Source organism: Arvicanthis niloticus, chromosome 1 (assembly GCF_011762505.2).
Source record: "Arvicanthis niloticus isolate mArvNil1 chromosome 1, mArvNil1.pat.X, whole genome shotgun sequence".
Classification (NCBI taxonomy): domain Eukaryota; kingdom Metazoa; phylum Chordata; class Mammalia; order Rodentia; family Muridae; genus Arvicanthis; species Arvicanthis niloticus.
In genome coordinates, this window is record NC_047658.1 from 110475158 (window position 1) to 110493601 (window position 18444).

Genomic DNA, 18444 nt, shown 5'->3' on the forward strand with positions numbered 1-18444 from the left:
ATGTTAAAAGTTACTTTGAAGCCAGTGCCTAACTGAGATGGACAGGGAGAGCTGGGCCTTTGACCACAGACCTTGGGTGCCTTGCTGGATTCTCGTGTGGCTGAGAGGATGCTGGCAGAAATAATGAACCTGTTCAGCTACTGAATATAGGAAGGCTCATTTGCCCTGAGATAGGCAGATTAATTAATTACTTAGTTTTAAGACTCAGTCTCACTATGTAGACCAGGCTACCTGGAAGTTCCAGAAATCCATCTGTCTCCATTTCCCAAGTGCTGGGATTAAAAGCGTGCTCTGCCACGCCTGGCCTGCTCTGAGATTTTAATTGAGTACTGCATAGGGTGAACTCTGGAATTTTTACTTAACAAGCCTTCCTGGCTGGTTGCAGGGGCTCATTGTTGGGGTGTGCCTGCAAGTGGGCTGGACAAAAGTGAGGTCCCAGAAGAAACAGTCCATTGGAAAGGGCCTACTGAAGAACCTCATGGGGAGGAGTATGACCAGGTGACCTGGAATTTCTGAGGGCCTATAAGGACGAAAAAAAAGATATCTGGAATTTTGTTATGATATCTCTGCATCAGCAGGCATTTCTTTTTCTTTTTAAGTAAACGTGTGTGTGTGTGTGTGTGTGTGTGTGTGTGTGTGTGTGTGTGTAGATGTTGTGATGGTTTATATATGCTCGGCCCAGGGAGTAGCAGTATTAGAAGGTGTGACCCTATTGGAGTAGGTGCATCACTGTGGGAGTGGACTTTAAGACCCTCATCCTAGCTGCCTGGAATCTGGTATTCTGTTAGCAGCCTTCAGATGAAGATGCAGAACTCTCAGCTCCTCCTGCACCATCCCTGTCTGAATGTTGCCTTGCTCCCACCTTGATGATAATAGACTGAACCTCTGAACCTGTAAGCCAGCCCCAATTAAATATTGTCCTTATAAGAGTTGCCTTGGTCATGGTGTCTGTTCACAGCAGTAAAACCCTAACAAAGACAGAAGTGATAGTTGACTTAAATTATCCACTTGATACAACCTAAAGTCACCTGAGGAGGAAGTCTCTCACTCCAGCCCATGCCCAAGTTTATGGGGCCAGCAAGCTGGTGCAGGTATCCCAGGACACCTGATGGTGAGGGCTAGTGACCTTGGTGTGTACAGAGGTGATAAAGGGTGGAGCTGAGTTACCTTGTCAATTCTGCCTCATCTATAGGGCAGCTGCAGCCTAGTGCTGTTTTGAAGTGGCCAAATGGGCCAGGATTGGGCCTGGAGTAGCTGTAGCCTAAAGCCTTATAGAAGGTTGACATTGAGGTATGTCTACATGGAGACAACCATGTTTGGAATCTTTCTGAAACTTACAGCCAGCTGAGGGACTGGGGAGTGAGAAAGGAGCCTGGGTACCCTTATTTCTGCAGGTACAGTCTTGCACACGTGTAGTGTTTGAATCAGACAGTGCTTGTCCTCCTGAGCCTTGCTGAGGATGCAGAGCGGTGGTCATGTTAGATATGAGGGCTCCCTAGGAGTGGCTGGGTGATTGTGCTGATGCCTGTCGTGTCCCTATGAGTAAGACTACTGTGTGTCAATGTTATGAGGCCAGAAGGAGACCTAGCTTTGCACATAGTAGCCCAGCATACAAGGCAGACAGAAGGTGCACCTGCTAGAGCCTGATGCTGCCTTCTCAACCTATGCAGACAAGTAGTGCACCATTAGAGTGTGGGAATGTGTTTTCATTCACAGACAGATGTGAATTAGCTATGGGCAATTGGTTTAGATTCCCATACATTGGCATCCCCACAGCCACAGTGTGAGTAACTGACAGTGAGCTTACCTTGTGTTGTTATGAAGAGCCTTGTTAGATAGCTGTTGTCATCCCTCCTCCCTTTCTCCTTTTGCTTCCCTACTGTTTTTCTATTTAAGTCACTCAAACAGCTACACACAGTTACCCCAGCCATTCATATATTCATCCATGTACACAACAATCCTCCTACCCACCCACCTATCTACCTAGCCTTTATCATCCATCCATATATATATCCATTCATTATCCATTCATCCTCCCATCCATCTCATCTCACTGCACCCATCCATCTATCTATCTGTCTATCTATCTATCTATCTATCTATCTATCTATCCATCCATCCACCCTCACATCCATCCATTTATCCATCCATCCATCCATCCATCCATTCATCCATCTATCCATTTGTCCATCCATCTATCCATCCATCCATCTGTCCATACACCCATCCTCACATCCATCCATCCATTTGTCCACCCACCCACATCCATCCATCTATCTGTCTATCCACTCACCCACTCATTAACTCTATCATCTTCTCATCCATATTCACCTCTCACCCATGCACACATTCAGGCAGCTATTCATGTTCCATCCAACCATGTCTCCATCCATTTACCAACCCACATATTCCTCCATTTGCCATTCATCTATCACCCTCCTTCCTTCCTTCTCTCCTTCCACAGGGAGGGAAACCCCTTTATTGGTATTCTAGATTCTCTGCTTTGTGGCGGTGTGAATTCAGAACAAAAGACAGATCCACAGAAGAAAAGCAGGTTGCTGACATAGGCAGCCCACACTTCCCTCCCCATCCTGGGCTAAGCCTCTGGGAAGAGTGACTCAAAGGCTTGCTTAGAGCTCTGGCCTGGGTAGCATCTCTGCAGGAGAACAATGAAGATGAGAGAAGACTTGATCTCAGGTAACAGTCTGCAGGATGGGCAGCACAGGGAGGGGAGTGCTGGATAGAGGCCACTCAGTACAGCCTGTCACGTGGGTCCCCTGGGCTGTCTGTCTGGCCTCTAGATGATGAGTATCAAAGTTGTTTCTAGAAGTAGACCTTTGTCCTCCCTGGCAGCCAGAGGGGAGCAACTTTGTAAAATGAGGCCCTAGGCTTAGGCTAACTGGGAGATAGGAGTGTCCTTGCCTCTGCTTCTGCTTAGTTGCTCCCAGCATAAAATATTCTCTATGCCAATGTAACCTGAAATGTGTGTGTGTGTGTGTATGCATGTGTGCATTTGTGTGTGTGGGGATAACATTCCTTCTGTCCTTCTCTCCCTCTCTCCTTCCCTCTTTCTTGCTTCCTTCTTCCATTAAAAATTTCCCACCTGGGGAGAGTAAACTCCAACTCTCAGCACAGATCCCTGTGCTTCCAGCTTCACTAGATCTTGACACTTATCCTCTCAGGCTGGCCTTTCCAGCAAGCACACAGCCCTGTGGGGTTCCGAATTCCTAACTCTACCCTCCTGAGAGGTGGCTCCTGAGGTCCCCAACTTCCTTCTCATTGATGCCTCCCTGCCGTGATACCCCTTGGAATCTGTACACCTGTCGGAAGGACTGTCCCATGTCTTTCTAACCACAGAGCTATGAGAATCTCTCTCAAGTTTTTTTCCTTTGCTTGGAAGTCATTCCTCTGTTTGGGGTCATTTATACAAAGCTCAGGTTTATATTTGTTCATAGCCCATGGATAGCGGAGACTATAGCTTGGCCAGGTAGTGCCTGAGTGACATAGGTTTTGGTCTCCTGAGCTCACATGGCCTTCACCTTCTTAACAGAATTTCTCTACAGGTGGAATTGCTGGTATGGTGTGGCACATTCCCTGCCAGGTCCTCAGAAACCCCGGTTTAAGCATTTATTCAGCCCTTTCTGATCTCCTAGCAGGGCAGGGGTGGGGGCACTTGCCAAACACTGGATGACTTTTCCTGGGTTCTGTTGGTATTTTGCTTTTATTGCTCCCTCTGGTAGCCCAGGCTGGCCTCAGACTCATTGTTTTGAGGTTGACTGGACTTATAACCCTCTTGTCTCTACCTTCTAAATGCTACCATCACAGGTGTGTGTTGCCACAATTGGCCATGTTTGTCTTCCAGGTGCTCCCTGAAGGCCCTTCTCTGAGGTAGCCACCTGCAACCTGGCTGGAGCTTTTGCACTGGAGCTGTCCCTACATTAGCTTTAAGAAAGGGGCTTCCCCAGCTTCTGCCTCTGGGGACCCTTGCCTCTCCTGGCTCCAGCTTGCTCAAGACTCGGGTCTCTGTTCTGCTCTTAGACCTGGAGATGATCTTTCTAAGGCTCTCCTCATCTTTCTGTACTATTTTTACTCTATGCTGCAAGCCACTCTGTGTTTGAAGTAGGGGGTTATTACAGCATAGCTTGCCGCCTTCTGACCCCGTGCCTGCGTTCTTTCCTCTCCTGCTGCCACTCTGGCCTCAAAGAAAAAATAAAGGTAGCTGTTCCTCCTTTGTGGGCAGTTTCAAACTGCCAATGCAGCCATCCGGTAAATTCCCATAGTCGTGGCCATTGCTGCAGTCAGCTGGGACTCCTTCAGGGCTGCTTTGGCACAGTGTGACAGGGACATTCCTGGTCCTGGCCCTACCTGCTGCCTCTGTCCAGGATCAAGGAAGCAGGGGTGGGGGTGCCCAATTCTTTCCACCTTTAGGAATCTGACATGTAAGCATAGGATGCCATGGACTGGCAGTCACATTGGCAGACTCAGGAACAAGTCTCAATGCACCCCTGGGTTCTCACTAACATTCATATTTATTTATTCTCCTTTCTCTTTCCTTCCCAGAGATCCAGGCACCATGCCACGCAGCCCCACATCCAGTGAGGACGAGATGGCCCAGAGTTTCTCTGACTATTCTGTGGGCTCGGAGTCAGACAGCTCCAAAGAAGAGACCATCTATGACACGATCCGGGCCACCACAGAGAAGCCAAGCGGGGTAAAGATGGAGGAGCTCCAGGGCAATACCCTGGTGATTCGAGTGGTCATCCAAGATCTGCAGCAGACGGTGAGCGAGCTCCTGTGTACAGTAGCAAGTGCTTCCTCATCTGCTCGTGTGTCTGTGTCTAGCAGCACTGACTGTGGCTGTGGGTGGTTCTGCTCCACCCTGGGTTTTCAGGCTGGTGCTCCAGACTCAGTGCTCCTGGGTAGCTCTCTGACATTTCTTGCCCCTAGCATCCTCTCCTTCCTTCCTATTGCAGCCTACAATAATCACTGAACATTCTCCATTCATTCCGAATTGCTATAATGAAACCCGTGGCTGGGCAGTGTATAAAGAAAAGAGATTTGTTCAGGTTCATTGGTTCTACAGGGCCAAGGTCGAAGGCTATCTATCCTTGGTGGTGACCTTATTCTTAGTGGAGTTCCAAGGTGAGCCAGGATGTCACAGGCAAAACGTGTGTGGGTGTGGGTGTGTGCATGCCTCTGTCTGATATTTCTCCCTATTCTCCTGTAGTTACCTGGATTTGAGAGTTGGATCACCCCCCCACTTGACTTCACCTAATTCATTGCTCCCCAAAGTTCCCCCTCCAAACACCATTGTCGAATTTAGTTTCCACCCATTTCATACACCATGAAAGAAATGATATTTGAGGCCTAGAACCCTAGAGAGATACCCAACCCATGTCCAGGCCATAGTAAGCACCTTCTGCTGGGTCAGGCCTCCAAGCTTTGGGACCCAGAGCAAAGGAACCACAGGAGCCTTTCCAGGTCTTATAGATAAAGCTCAATGGTGAGCATATCAGCCAGCAGTGTCTATGATATTTTAGCAAGGAAGGCAGCCCACTGCCCCTGCCTCCTATCATGTGCTCACAGCTCAAGTAGACAGCCTGTTTCCCCTACTCCTGGAGGAAGGGATTCTGGTTTGAATGTACCTTGGTTCCCCATGTGGCTCTGGTCACTACCTGGTTGTCCCTAAATTCTGGGCCCAGCATCATTTCCTGGGATGTCCCCCAGGTCACAGCTTGCTCATGCTGATCACCTTGCCTGTCCTTGTGGGATCCTCCTCCTGGATGTTGGCTTCAGGTGTTTGGGTTGGGGAGCAGACACAATCTGGATGTGATAGATGGCCATGGTTGCTGTGTTCAGGTGTCACTTCCCAGGAGGTTCCTGGGCTGGGGTTCTGTCATTCTCTCAGCTTTTCTCCTTCCTTATTCTTTAACTCCTTGGGGCTTTCTTGATGAAACTGTGAGCTCAAAGCAGAGATAAGGCCTGACCTCTTCAGTCCCCATGGGGGCAGGTTGTGAATTATTGGTGCATTGCTGGTCTGGGGTATCAGGCTCTGGCTCTCTGAGACATTGCACAGGGTCATGGCAGGGCCTTTGAGAATCTGCTCCACCTCTGATGTCTGTGATAAGAGACAATGCCAGTTAATGACAGGGCAGGAGAAGTGGTGAGGGATGTGCTCTGAGACAGGATGAAGGAGGTGGAGTAGGGTAGGGGGGTGGCAGGGTGGGAGGTGAGTAATCAGGTGGTGGGATGAGGGAGGCGAGGGATTGGGTGGTGAGGTAATCCAGTGGTGTTGGGGGATGGGATAGAGAGGTAATGGGGTATTAAAGTGATAAGGTGAGGGATAGAAGTAGTGGGTGATGGGGTGAGGGAGGTAGCAGGGATAGGGAGGTGGGGGAGATGACAGGAAGAGGCAGGTGAGGCGGGGTAGCATCTCTCTACGCTCCCGTTACCTAGCTCTTGAAGGCAAGCTCTGGAGAGGGCTGTGTGGGTGCAGATCACACACGTACACGCACATGCACACGCACATGCACACACTATTTATTAATGAACATCCCTGACATTATTCATTTGAATTTAAAAGGAGGAAAAAGGCAGTGAGGAAACAATGAACTTTTTTTTTTTTTTTTTTTTCTCCAAGAAAGATAGTTTCCAAGGACATCTAGAGGGAAATATTATTAATTCTATGAAGAGGGCTAGATTTTCTGGTACTGTTAGCCCCCACCCCCCACCCCCGGCTGTGTTTTTCCCAGGTCATTTCTGGATGAATGACTCAGATTGCTGAAGAGAGCTGCCTTCCCAACTCACAGGCTCTTTGGAGCAGGTTCTCAGGCACACAGACACTTGGGGATTCAGGCTCCTTCACTTGGTAGCCAGGCCTTTCCCAGGGTCTGGAGTCCTCCACATCCTCCTGTGGATCTGGCCTGATGGTGACAGATAGAAAAGGTGAATTGGGGGAGTATCTCGCTTCCCTGCCTTCCCCAGCTTCCTTAAGGAGGTCACTTAATTGCAGACTGGGCCTTGGAAGTTTTGGTAAGCAGCAACTAGCCATTTGTACTTCCCTTCCTCCACCTCCAGCTCATACCCATCTTCCTTTGGTGAGGACTCTGTATGCAGACTGCTTGTCTTACTTAGTGCTCACCCCAGTCTGCACCCAGGACCCTAGAGTCACCCTGTTGCTGTTCCCACCTAGACGCTATATGAAAGGGCAGAGACCTTTGCAGGTTTCTTTGCTAGGTTCCTGTTTTATTTGCCCCTGCACTGGACAGAGCTCATGGCTGTGAATGTGGACGTGCTGCTGAGCCTCACCACGTGTGGCCTGTCTACTCTGTAAAGATACCTAGTTCCTGTTGAGGTTGAGTCGGGGATGCTGAGCTCAGGGCCAAGGGCACAGGAAGCCACACCCGTAGGCCATTGTGTCTTCCTAAGGAGCAGCTCAGCCTTCCTGCAGTCAACTGCATCGTGTACTTTAGTACCTTGCTGGAAAGCTATATTTAATTAATTAATTGATTCTACTTGCTTGCATCATGGTGTGTGTGTATGTAAATTTGTACAACTCAGGTTTGTTCCCTGCTTTGTTCATATCTGTAAATGAAAGTATTTAGGTATTATTAAGTTGGCATGTTCCTATGAAGGAGTCCCACAAACACTGAGAGGGGTGACTGCATTTTAAAATGTTCCTTTATCACCTTTGGCTCAGACATACATTTTCCTTTCTATCATAGTTTAGGACCAAAATTATTCCTCCTGACTCAGCCACTAGACTATAACTGTTTTTGTTGTTGTTGTTATTGTTAAAAAAATATTTGGGGATAGGATCTATAGTCTCTCATAGCCCAGGCTGGCTTTGATGAATTCACTAAGTTGATGAGGATGACCTTGAACTCCTGATCCTCCTGCCTCCAAATCCTAAGTGCTGGGATTATAGGTATGCACTGCCATACCGGTTTTATTTATTTATTTATTTATTTATTTAATGTGAGTGCAATGTTGCTCTCTTCAGACACACCAGAAGAAGGCATCAGATCCCATTACAGATGGTTGTGAGCCACCATGTGGTTGCTGAGCATTGAACTCAGAACCTTTGGAAGAGCAGACAGTGCTCTTAACCACTGAACCACTTTCCAACATACTTGGTTTTTGTTTGTTTATTTGTTTTTTTGAGACAGAATTTTTCTATGTCACCCTGGCTGTCCTGGAACTTGCTCTGTAAACCAGATTGGCTTTGAACTCAGATCCACCTGCTTCTGCCTCCTGAGTGCTGGGATTAAAGGTGTGCATCACCTCAATCATGGTGTTTTATGTGGTGCTGTGAGCAGAGCCCATGGATGTGTTGGTCCCTAGCTCCTAAACAGTGCTTATTGGGGTTTTTTTTTTTTTTTTAATACTTATTTTTTCTGAATTTGTGTTTGTGTGTGTGTGAGAGAGAGAGAGAGAGAGGGTGGGGGAGGGAGAGAGAGAGAGAGAGAGAGAGAGAGAGAGAGAGAGAGAGAGAGAGAGAGAGAGAGAGAGAGAACACAAGCGAGTGCATGCTCAGGCAGGTGCCTGTGGCGGTCAGAGAGTGCATCCCTGGAGCTGGGCTTATGTGCAGTTGTAAGCTGCCTGACTTGAGAGCTGGGAACTGAATTCAGGTTTTCTGCAACAACAGTACAATCTTTCTAGCCCTAAAAGGGATTATTGTTGGTCCTTCCTGGAAACATGGCATGAGAGCTTACCTATCATTCCTGGTGTTCTGTGGTATTTCCCATGTTGCTCTCCTGGCTCCTGTCTGTGTCAGGAGAACCAGCTAGTGTCACTCAGGGATTTTCTGCTCTGTGTCTGCATCTCCATCCCTCTCTGTTGAGTTTTTCAGCATCTTTGTATCAAGCATTTGGCTGGAGCCGTCTGTCCCCAGGATTCTCTGATCTTAGAGTACTGTCTGTTTTCATAACTTTGCATGCTCTGCTTCTGACAAGTATTCTCTGGAGCTGTTGTTTGGGATGTGTTCTGATGTCTGATCATTTCCCTCCTGAGTATAATGTTTCTTAAGACAGTTCTTCCTCTGTGGGGTGAGTTTTCACACAGAGCAGAGCAGCTCTCTTCCCATCATTCTCTTCTCCGCCTTCTGTGTTGCCTAAACCATCCACCCCTGCCCAGCCCATGCCAGCTGAGTGACAGCAGCTCTGTCCTTCCATGGACCTAGAGCACAAGAGTGAACCCTCTTAGCTCTCTTGATATATCAGTCTACCTGTTTCTCTCTCTCTCTCTCTCTCTCTCTCTCTCTCTCTCTCTCTCTCTCTCCTCTCTCTCTCTCTGTGTGTGCACGCATGTGTGGGTGCGTGCTTGCATGCACGTGTGCATGTGTACGTGTGTGTGTGTGTGTGTGTGTGTGTGTGTGTGTGTGTGTGAATTTTTCTAGAGGGCTGGGCAGGTATCTCTTTTTCTTTTTTCTTCCAAACATTATTTTAAATGCTTTTCCTTGAGAAGTCCCCTGAACAGAGACTAAGTTTCTTCATCACTGATGGACCCTCTCTGCCCCCATCACTCAGTGGAGAGCCCTGCCTACAGGGTCTCCCAACAGCTGGTTCCTCATAACCTTATCTCCCACCCAAGGAGGGGGAAAGAGCCGCAGTGAGAGGGAAGAGACATGCCTCCTATCACAGCCTTTTGTATCTCTGCAGGTCATTGGATTGGGTCACTTCTGACTGTGTGTGGTGCCTGAGTCCTCCTCTGCATCTTCTAGGCTGGCTTCTGTATTTTAGAACATTTAGTCTGACTTACTTGATTCCCAGAGACTGTCTCCCTCAGTGTTGGCCTCCAAAGTAGAGAGCCCTTGACCTGCCATCCATTTGAGCCATCCTTCTATTACATCCTTCCATTACATAAAGCTGGCTAATCTTTATTTCCCAGAACTATCTACTGATATAGGCATGCATGCTACGGACTCTAAGAGTGCTCTAGGCTGGCCGACCCAGAACCTAAACATCAAAGCCAGGAGGGCAGAAGGGGGTGGTGAGGGTTAGGCTGCTGGGAGCAGGTTACAGAGTATAGTACACTTCTTCCCTGCTGGGGTCTATCCCTAGGATGGGTGGGGCCCACTGCATCCAGGCAGGATGCAGCCTTGCCTTGAGCTGATCCTGACGTGGCTCATCCCTGTGGGTGTGTCCCATGCAGGAGGAATCCCAGTGTGCCATAATTATACAAAAGATGTTGAATGCTTTCCTGATCGTTGACTTCATGACAGACATCATATTAAGGCGTTGAATGTGCTCTGTGGAGTCCTTGTAACAACCTTGAGCTTGGTAGTGTGTCTGAGCATCTTTGTTGAAAGTTAACACACCTATGGAGAGGACCAGAATCTTAGTTGTTCAAATAGAACTTTGGTGCTACACAACTGGGAGGAGACAGAACCATACAGCCTGGTCACCAGGGAGGCTCCGGATGTGCTGAAGTTTTGAATAAGGCTCTTTAATAACGTATGAAGTGGGTTTGCTTGTGACATTCTTGTATATACACGCAATTAAACTTTGTTCTTGTTCATCTTCTTTCCCACTGTCCTTCCCTGCCCCCTCTATCTCCTACCGCTCGTTCTTCAATTCCTCCTACATCCCCCTGATCCCTCTACCTCTCCCCACTGTCCTTCCCTGCCCTCCTCCCCCTCTACCTCCCCCCACTCCCCTTCCCTGTCTCCACTCTATGTTCTTTCCTGTCCTACTCTACCTTTCCCCCCACTATCCTTCCCTGTCTGTCTGCCTCTTCGTTGGTCTTCTCCCCCTCACAGTACTCTTCCTACCCCCCCCCACCACACATTTAAATCCAGGTTGTTCATATGAGAGCAAACATGCAATATTTGTCTTTTTGAGTCTGGCTCATTTTGCTTAATAAAACAGTCTCCAGTTTCATTCATTTTCCTGCAAATGTCACGACTTCATTCCTTGCGGCTGTTTAAGATTCCATTGCATGCATACACTGTATTTTCTTTATTCATGTGTCTGATATCTATGTGAGCCGCTGTGAATAGTGCAGCAGCAAACACCCCAGTTTGTAGAAGGAATGTGGAAGATCAGAATGGAGCCGGTGAGAGACAGAGCAGACGATCTAAGGCCTGAAAACCTGCTGAACAAAAGGCCCATGATGTGCCCACTGACTGCCAGGTACCCAGGCCTGGTTTACACACACAACTGGCATTCAGTGTGGAAAGGTGGTTGGTGAGCAGCTTGTGTGGCAGACAGTCCTGGTACCACAGTCTGGTCCTGCTGTGTGTCTGTGTGCCCCTACCCTGGGAGGTCTATTGAGTTATATTGGCTGCCATAGTATTCCTTAGCAGCCAGGATGGGTTAGGTGACTAAGGAGGGTTCACAGGACTCTGAGCGTAAGCCTAGTATGGTATAGCTTGAGAAGCCACAGCACCAACATCTGGCAAGCCCAAGCTCCCTGTTCTCTACCTGCTTTAGCCAGTTCCTAGCTGGTCACCTTCACTGTGGTACAGGCCCACTTCTCCCACAGGCCTTATATCTGCTTGTTTGCACTAGAGTTACTGGGAATGCTGGCAAAGGCTGTGTGGTCACCTAGTATTGAAGACCAGAAGGGCAGTACCACTTTGTAACTGGAAGGGCACTCTCAGGAGCGTAATCTGTTCTGGAACTTTCTAAAGACCATTTCACTTCATTCTGTTCAAGACAAACAAAGCCTCTGGAGGCAGAGACAGGCAATCCCACGGGTATGAGTTGTCAGCAACAGAGCGGACATTGTTCCCGCATGCTGTCCCTTGCGGGCTAAATCCTCTGTCTAGCTGGGGACATGACACAATTCCTGGAATCCTGCCCGGAGGAGCTGAGTGGAGCTGCCAGCCAGCTTGCCCCAGGGGCCCCCAGTGCCTACACACTGGGTGCCTGGAGAAGCTGTGGGGCTGTCCTTCACTGTCCCATGAGGCGCAACCCCGCTGTCTTCTGCTGCCTGCTATTTCTGAGCTCACAACTCCAGTGAGTCTGGTCCAGGGAAGCCTTGAGCAGTACTAACAAGGCACCCTTGGAGCCCTGGCTGAGCAGGGGATGAGTGGTGGGTTTAGAGGATAGGGAGGGGTTGATAAAGGGTGCCAGGAACATGTTGAAGCACATTTCTGCATCATTCCGAATTCGATATACAACTGGCACTGGCCATTCACCGTGGCCTTTTAAAAAGTGGCATATGCCCAGATGAGTACCAATCAGAGTGGACTCTTCTGTTATATTCTTGGAGAACGGTGAGTGAGAGACTGGGTACAGTGCTGGCTGTGGCCGAGGTGGACAGCAGCAATGATTGAACCCACATTTATCCCCGGGAGGTGGCAGAAGAGTGCTGTGGAGTGGGGGGAGGGGCTCTTGAGGGTTCCCAGCAGCAGCCCCTCAACCTCCAGTCAGGCTTGGCACCAGGAGCTCAGCCAAAGCTATCAGTCTAAGCCCCCATCCCCTCCACTCCACCACCTTGGCTCATCTCCTGGCAGCCGCTGCAGGGAAACGAGGCTGGCCCCTTTTTCCTTAATTAGTAGTTCCATTTATGACATAGATGTATCTTCCTATGGGTTATTTCATTTAGCAAAAAGCTTTTCATCTACCACCCTGACCCCCTTAAAGACAATTTATTGCAGTTCATCTTTCCTCTGTGTTTGACTCTTTCTCGCTCTCTCCTATCTCGCTTATGTACCTCCCGAAGCCACTGTTCCAGATTTGGCACTCCTAGAAGTCCTTTCTTCTCCATCTCAGTATCCCTGCCTCCCCCTCCCCCCACCCCCATCACTGACCATCTATCATCCACTTCTGAATGGTCTACCTAATTTGCCTGACTCAGAAATATCCTTGACCGTTATACTTGTCATTGAGGTTGAACTGCAGCTCCAGGCACAGTGCGGTCATCTCCCTCTTGTGCCTTTGGTCACAGGCAGGTGATTGTCCAGCTGGCCTTACATGTATGAAATTTCCTGTGCTTTTGAGTAGCAGAGGAACTGAGCTTGCTATGAAAACACTTGAACCCATGTCCCTGTCCAGTAGCTGAGAAGGAAGGACCATAGTGACCATCCATGGTGAGAGAGTGCAGGAAGGCTGGCATGCAACTTATCACCCTGACCAGCTGTTTGAACATTGTCCTTGGCCCCCTGGGAGGAGAGAATGTGATACTTCTTCCAAGGCTCATGGTGTCTGTGTTTATGGAAAACAGGTATGGCTGGTGAAGGGTGTTAGGCATGGCGGCACCTTCATTCCATGTTAGGAAGCTTTGTTCTGGATTCTTTAATATACACTGCCTAGAGGATGCTGGCACCATATGATTTACCTGCCATCTTGTTCCCAACAGCATCAAAGCACTAGTCACTAAATTTTAGACTAATCATTCTCTTAACCAGGTCACTAACAGGCTCCAGCAGAGGGGTTAGGTCTACAGCGCCTTGCTCCTTAGCCAAAGCCCCTGGTCCTACCATCGAGCTTGGAGCTAAGCCTGCAGCTAGGTCACACCTTGTAGCTCTCAGCTCACCATTCCCAGTTTCTGATTCCTGTCAGAGGCTCCTGTCTGCAGAATTGCTTTCTCTGGAATCTCAGCTCTCCCCTGTGCATGTCATTATCTTCCTTCCCCAGCTGGCTCCTCACACCATCCATCCTGCAGGTATGCCTAGTTCATTCTCTGACTGTAACCCTGGGCCCACCATCACCACATCCCCAACATAATGACTTCTATCTAGTGTGAGCTCACTCCTCTTGGGCACTTTGTGGAAAGCCCAGAGGCTTGTGGCTAAGTCTGGGTGCAGCCTGGGACATAGCTCTTCCCTTCCCCCTCCTTGTACCCCCACACCTGTCCCAGCTCTAAGCATCTTCCTCAGCCAAGTTTACCTTTAAAAAGGATTGCACTCCCCCAACAGTCAAAAGAGCTTTATTGATTTATAGTTTTTTATAGATCCCAGACACTGTTTGTTTTAAGCATTCGGGTCAATGGTTTCTAGTGACTTTAGCAAGCTGTGTGCCCATTGGCCTCATCTAGGTTTGACATACATCAGCACCTGGAAAGATCCCTCATTCCCACTGCCAGCCTGACAAATGTGTATCTACCCTCTGTGTCTTGTTTTTCTTGTTCTGGACATTTCCATGTAGATCAGGCCACAAGTCCATGGCCTCGGTGACTGGCATCTCACTCAGCATCATGGTGGTCACTGCCTTTATTCAGCTCTTATAGGACTTCTAACTGTCCCAAAGGGAGCTCAGACACTGCTCTATCCAGCAGGAACTCTGCCTGACTTTCTCAGGCCTTTGACCACCTTAGAGTTTTGATTTCTCTCACAGCATCTGAAGAGCTGTTTGCTTAGTGTTTATCTCCCTTTTTTGCTGTGTGCTCTGCTAACGCAGCCTGGCTGGAGGGAGTGGGCTCACTTAAACCTTCCCTGTCAGTCAAGGAGGAACATTTGAGCTAAGCCCTGTGGTGCATTTTTCTTGGGAAGATGTGTATCCAGAACTTGCTAAGCACAACCAGCCATGAAGTCCGAGTGTTGAAGCCACAGAGATGGCCATGTGCCGCAAGTGCAAAATGTATGTTTGAGGGAGACGGTCATGGGGGTGGACTGAGACACCACTGGGGCATAGTGGTTTGGGTGGCCAAGTGAGTTCTGTTCAGAGTGTGTGATTTCACTGAATTTGTGCTCGTGGCCTTGGCTGCTGTGGTGGGAGGAAGGCTGGAAGAAGAGGCGGATGGGAGACTCCTGGGGAGAAGGAGAAAGAGCAGGAGAGGAGCCAGGTACAGGGCTGGCAGGAAGAGGAGGGACTGAAGAGGTTCCAGGTGACAGGGCCAAGGACAGGAATAATAAGATCAGAGTCACAGGCTCTTACAGAGTCCTGGGTGGAGGGGAGGAGTTTACAGAGCCCTTAACAGTGACCTGTCAATCAGTTTGAAATAGAGTGCCCATGTCATGGATGTTTCCAAGAATAGGACCAAAACCCTATTCTCTCTCTCTCTCTCTCTCTCTCTCTCTCTCTCTCCCCCCCTCTCTCTCTTCCTTTGTCTCTCTCTCTCTCCTCTTTCCTCATTTTTGTGTGTGTGGTATATATGTGTGTATATGCATGTTTGCATGTGTGTGTGAGTTGATGTGCTTGTGTGTATGGCGGCTGGAATACATGTATGTGTGTGCATGTTTGCATGTGTGTGTGAATGGTGTGCTTGTGTGTGTGGTGGCCAGAGGTGAATGTAGAGACTCATCCTTGATTGCATCTCTCCCACTTTGGTAGGTGAGGCAGGGTCTCTCAATCAAATCCAGAGCTCATCTATCATATGGCTAGGCTTGCTAGCAGCTTGCTCTGAGGATTCTCTTTCTGAGGATGAATTACAGGATTCTGGAGATCTGAACACTTGTCCTCATGCTAGCACAGCAAGAGCTTTAGCTGCTGAATCATTTCCTCAGCCTCCATTTTCTTTCTTTAAAAAAAAATCTCATCATGTTTCATATAAGTGCACCTTTCAGTCATGGACAGTGTGTGCTTCAGTGAACCTTAGGGTATTCACAGGTATGGGGCACAGCCCCTCAGTCACAGAGTTCTCTTATCCCTGGAGGAATCCATACACCAACTGGCCAGCTGTCCTCTCGTGGATCACTCTGGCTCTTCCTGTTCTGCACATGCATGGTAAGTGGAGTCACAGGGATATAGGGGCTGAGGGGTGGAGACCTGCCCTTTAGAGTCCTGTCTCTCCTATTGGCGACATATCTGTCACCTCACATCTGTGCACACAGCAACACTCCCAAATCCATTGTGGTCCTGATTTGTTTCTTTTTTTTAAATTTTTCCTAATAAGATCTTTCTATGTAGATCAGATTGGCCCTTGAGCTTCCAGCAATTCCCCTGCCTCAGCCTTGTCAGTGGTAGGATTGAAGGCGTAAGCCACCATACTGACTGACTTATTAAATATCACACGATATTCTCCCTGATCAACTCAGAAGTGCAGAATTCCTATATCAAATGGTTCTTCTGAGCCAAGGGCTGTATTTCCCTTTGCCCATCTCTCTCAGAATGGACTTGTATAGTTTAAAAATATTTTTTTATTTGTATGTGTATATGCATGCCATGGCACATGTGTGGAGGTCAGAGAGCAACTTGTGGGAGTTAGTTCTGTCTTCCACTCTGTAGGTTACAGGGATAGAACTTGGGTCATCAGGCTTGGTGACTCAGCCCTACTCACTGGTCCAGAATGGACTCTTTCTTACTTGCTCAGTGCTCACCCAAGGAGGCTTATTGAGAGCTAAAGGCCTGACCAGAGATCACTGACTGGCATGTGAGTTTGATTGGGCATATGTTGTGCTCTAACAGAAAATGACTGACATGATGCTTCATCTTCGTTGCCTACTTGGCTGGCTTTGGAATCACCTGGGAGACTTACCTCTTGGTGTCTGTGAGGGCTTTTGCAGGGAGGCTTAAGCGAGGTGGGAAGACCTGCTCTGTATTCCGGCAGCCTCATTTCATAGGCTGGGATCCCAGACTGAATAAGGAGAAAATGAGCTCTCTTTCACTTTCCTCTGTCTCCGCTCCCTCGATGTGGATGTAAGTCCTGCCGCCATGCCTTCCCCGCAGTGGTGGACTGTGCCTACAAACTGTAAGCCAGATAAATTCTCCCTTCCTCCAGTTGCTTTTGTCTCATCAATGAAGAGAGTCACAAACACAACTGGATAGTAGATGACATTGATAATGGCCCTTCCTCATTCAGAGGCTTGGAGTTCAAAGAACCTGTGACTATAACTGATACCCATCCATTTAGCCAGGCCCCAGGAGGCTAAGTATACTTAAGGGCCTCGGAAGTATTTTATTCCTCATTTAGAGAAAATGTCAAGAAGAATAAATATCATATGGGCTCTAGGGTGTCTATTACACAGATCTATGACCACAGACAATCTTCAACTTTTTAGAGATAAGATTAAGCCTTACTGATACAGTCAGCCTTTGTTGTCCTTGTCTCCAGTCCTTTCCCCTCAGGGACAAAGCAAACACTGTCATGAATTCAGAGTCTCTCTCTCTCTCTCTCTCTCTCTCTCTCTCTCTCTCCCTCCCTCCCTCCCTCCCTCCCTCTCTCTCTCTCTCTCTCTCTCTCTCTCTCTCTCTCTCTCTCTCTCTCGCTCTCGCTCGCTCTCTCTCTCTCTCTCTCTCTCTCTCTCTCTCTCTCTCTCTCTCAGCAGTTTTGATATATATCCCAGGTTAGCCATAAACTCATGATCCTTCTGCCTCAGTTCCTTAAGTGCTGAGATCATATGACGATGTCACCATGTTCCTCCTCTTACAATCTGTTTCCCACATACCTATCTACTCACCAACCCAATCATCCAGTCTTATCCTCCCATTCATCCTTTACCCACTCACTCGTCCCCTCCTTCATGCAAACATTCAAGCATCTGTCTGTCCATCTATGCTTTTGCAATATAGAAACCTGTGCTTAGGCTTTTGTGTCTACTCTGAGTGACCACCCAGTGTGCTTTGTAGTGGATAGCTGGATTGCTGTTGAGAGAGATTGAAGGCAAAGAATTGGTTTTCTTTGTGGTTTCATTGACTCATCACGAAAACCAAAGGAAGTTCCCATCCCCATCTTCTCTGCAATGCTACCATGATAATCTGTTTCCTTGTGCTTCAGCCCAGAAGTTCCACTTCGAAGCTTTCATCTTAAGTTGTTTGAAAGAGAGCGGAGGCCCGGGGCCCTGCCATGCAGGGAACCAAGGAAAGGCAACCTTCATCTTGCTGGTATTATTCCTCATTCATGACTTGATTGACAGGTGGAGAGGGACTTGATACTTATAACTAACACTTTCCAACAACTAAAACTGGCTGGGCCATGTCTCTTCTCTATGTTAGGATCCTATTCTGTCCCTTCCTCTGCTGGATAACAAGATGGGAGTTTTATATGCAAGGTCAGGTGACCTAGCTCGAAAGGATCTCTGATCCCAGACATAATCAGCCAGCATGGTTTGCTTTTCTGCTTAAGCTCATGGTTAATTCCCACTTAATTCTCTTTGAGAAGATAACTTCTGGGAATGAAAGATTTGTCCTGGAATTATCAAAATTCTATACAGAAACTCAGTAAATTCCACATTGCGGTGGGATGCTGAGGCCCAGACGTCAGGCTAGCGAAAAACACATAGCCCCTTTCTTCTGGTGATCCCTGGTAAGACAGCAGGAAGGTGATCCCTCATTCACGTTAAATCTGAGGGAAGGGCTGTCTTCTAACTTCTTTGTGGTGATTATATTTGTATGGGAGGGTACAAGAAACTGCTGAAATGGCCACTCCATTAGGAGGAAGGTTTTTAGTATAAATAAGAGAGGGAAACTATCCAGAGGACCCTCCAGAGTCCAGAACAGAGAGCAGACTGGACATGGCCAGGGCCAGGAAAGCAGGAGAGAATAGTGGACTTAGCATGAGACAGACTAGCAAGAATGCAAGAGAATGCCGAGTAACAGAGTAGTTGTGATATCAAGGAAG

General features: G+C 48.2%; 1 protein-coding gene across 17 annotated transcripts in view; it reads left to right on the forward strand.

The window, feature by feature from the left end:
• The window catches only part of Shank2 (SH3 and multiple ankyrin repeat domains 2), a 441204-nt gene that overhangs the window by 52079 nt on the left and 370681 nt on the right, over positions 1-18444 (forward strand). For all 17 annotated transcript variants that reach the window (XM_076914200.1, XM_034510387.2, XM_076914238.1 and 14 more), the window contains one exon: positions 4561-4780. In XM_076914200.1, the coding sequence (XP_076770315.1) occupies positions 4574-4780 (207 nt within the window). In that variant the 5' untranslated portion in view covers positions 4561-4573. The remainder of the gene's footprint in view (positions 1-4560; positions 4781-18444) is intronic.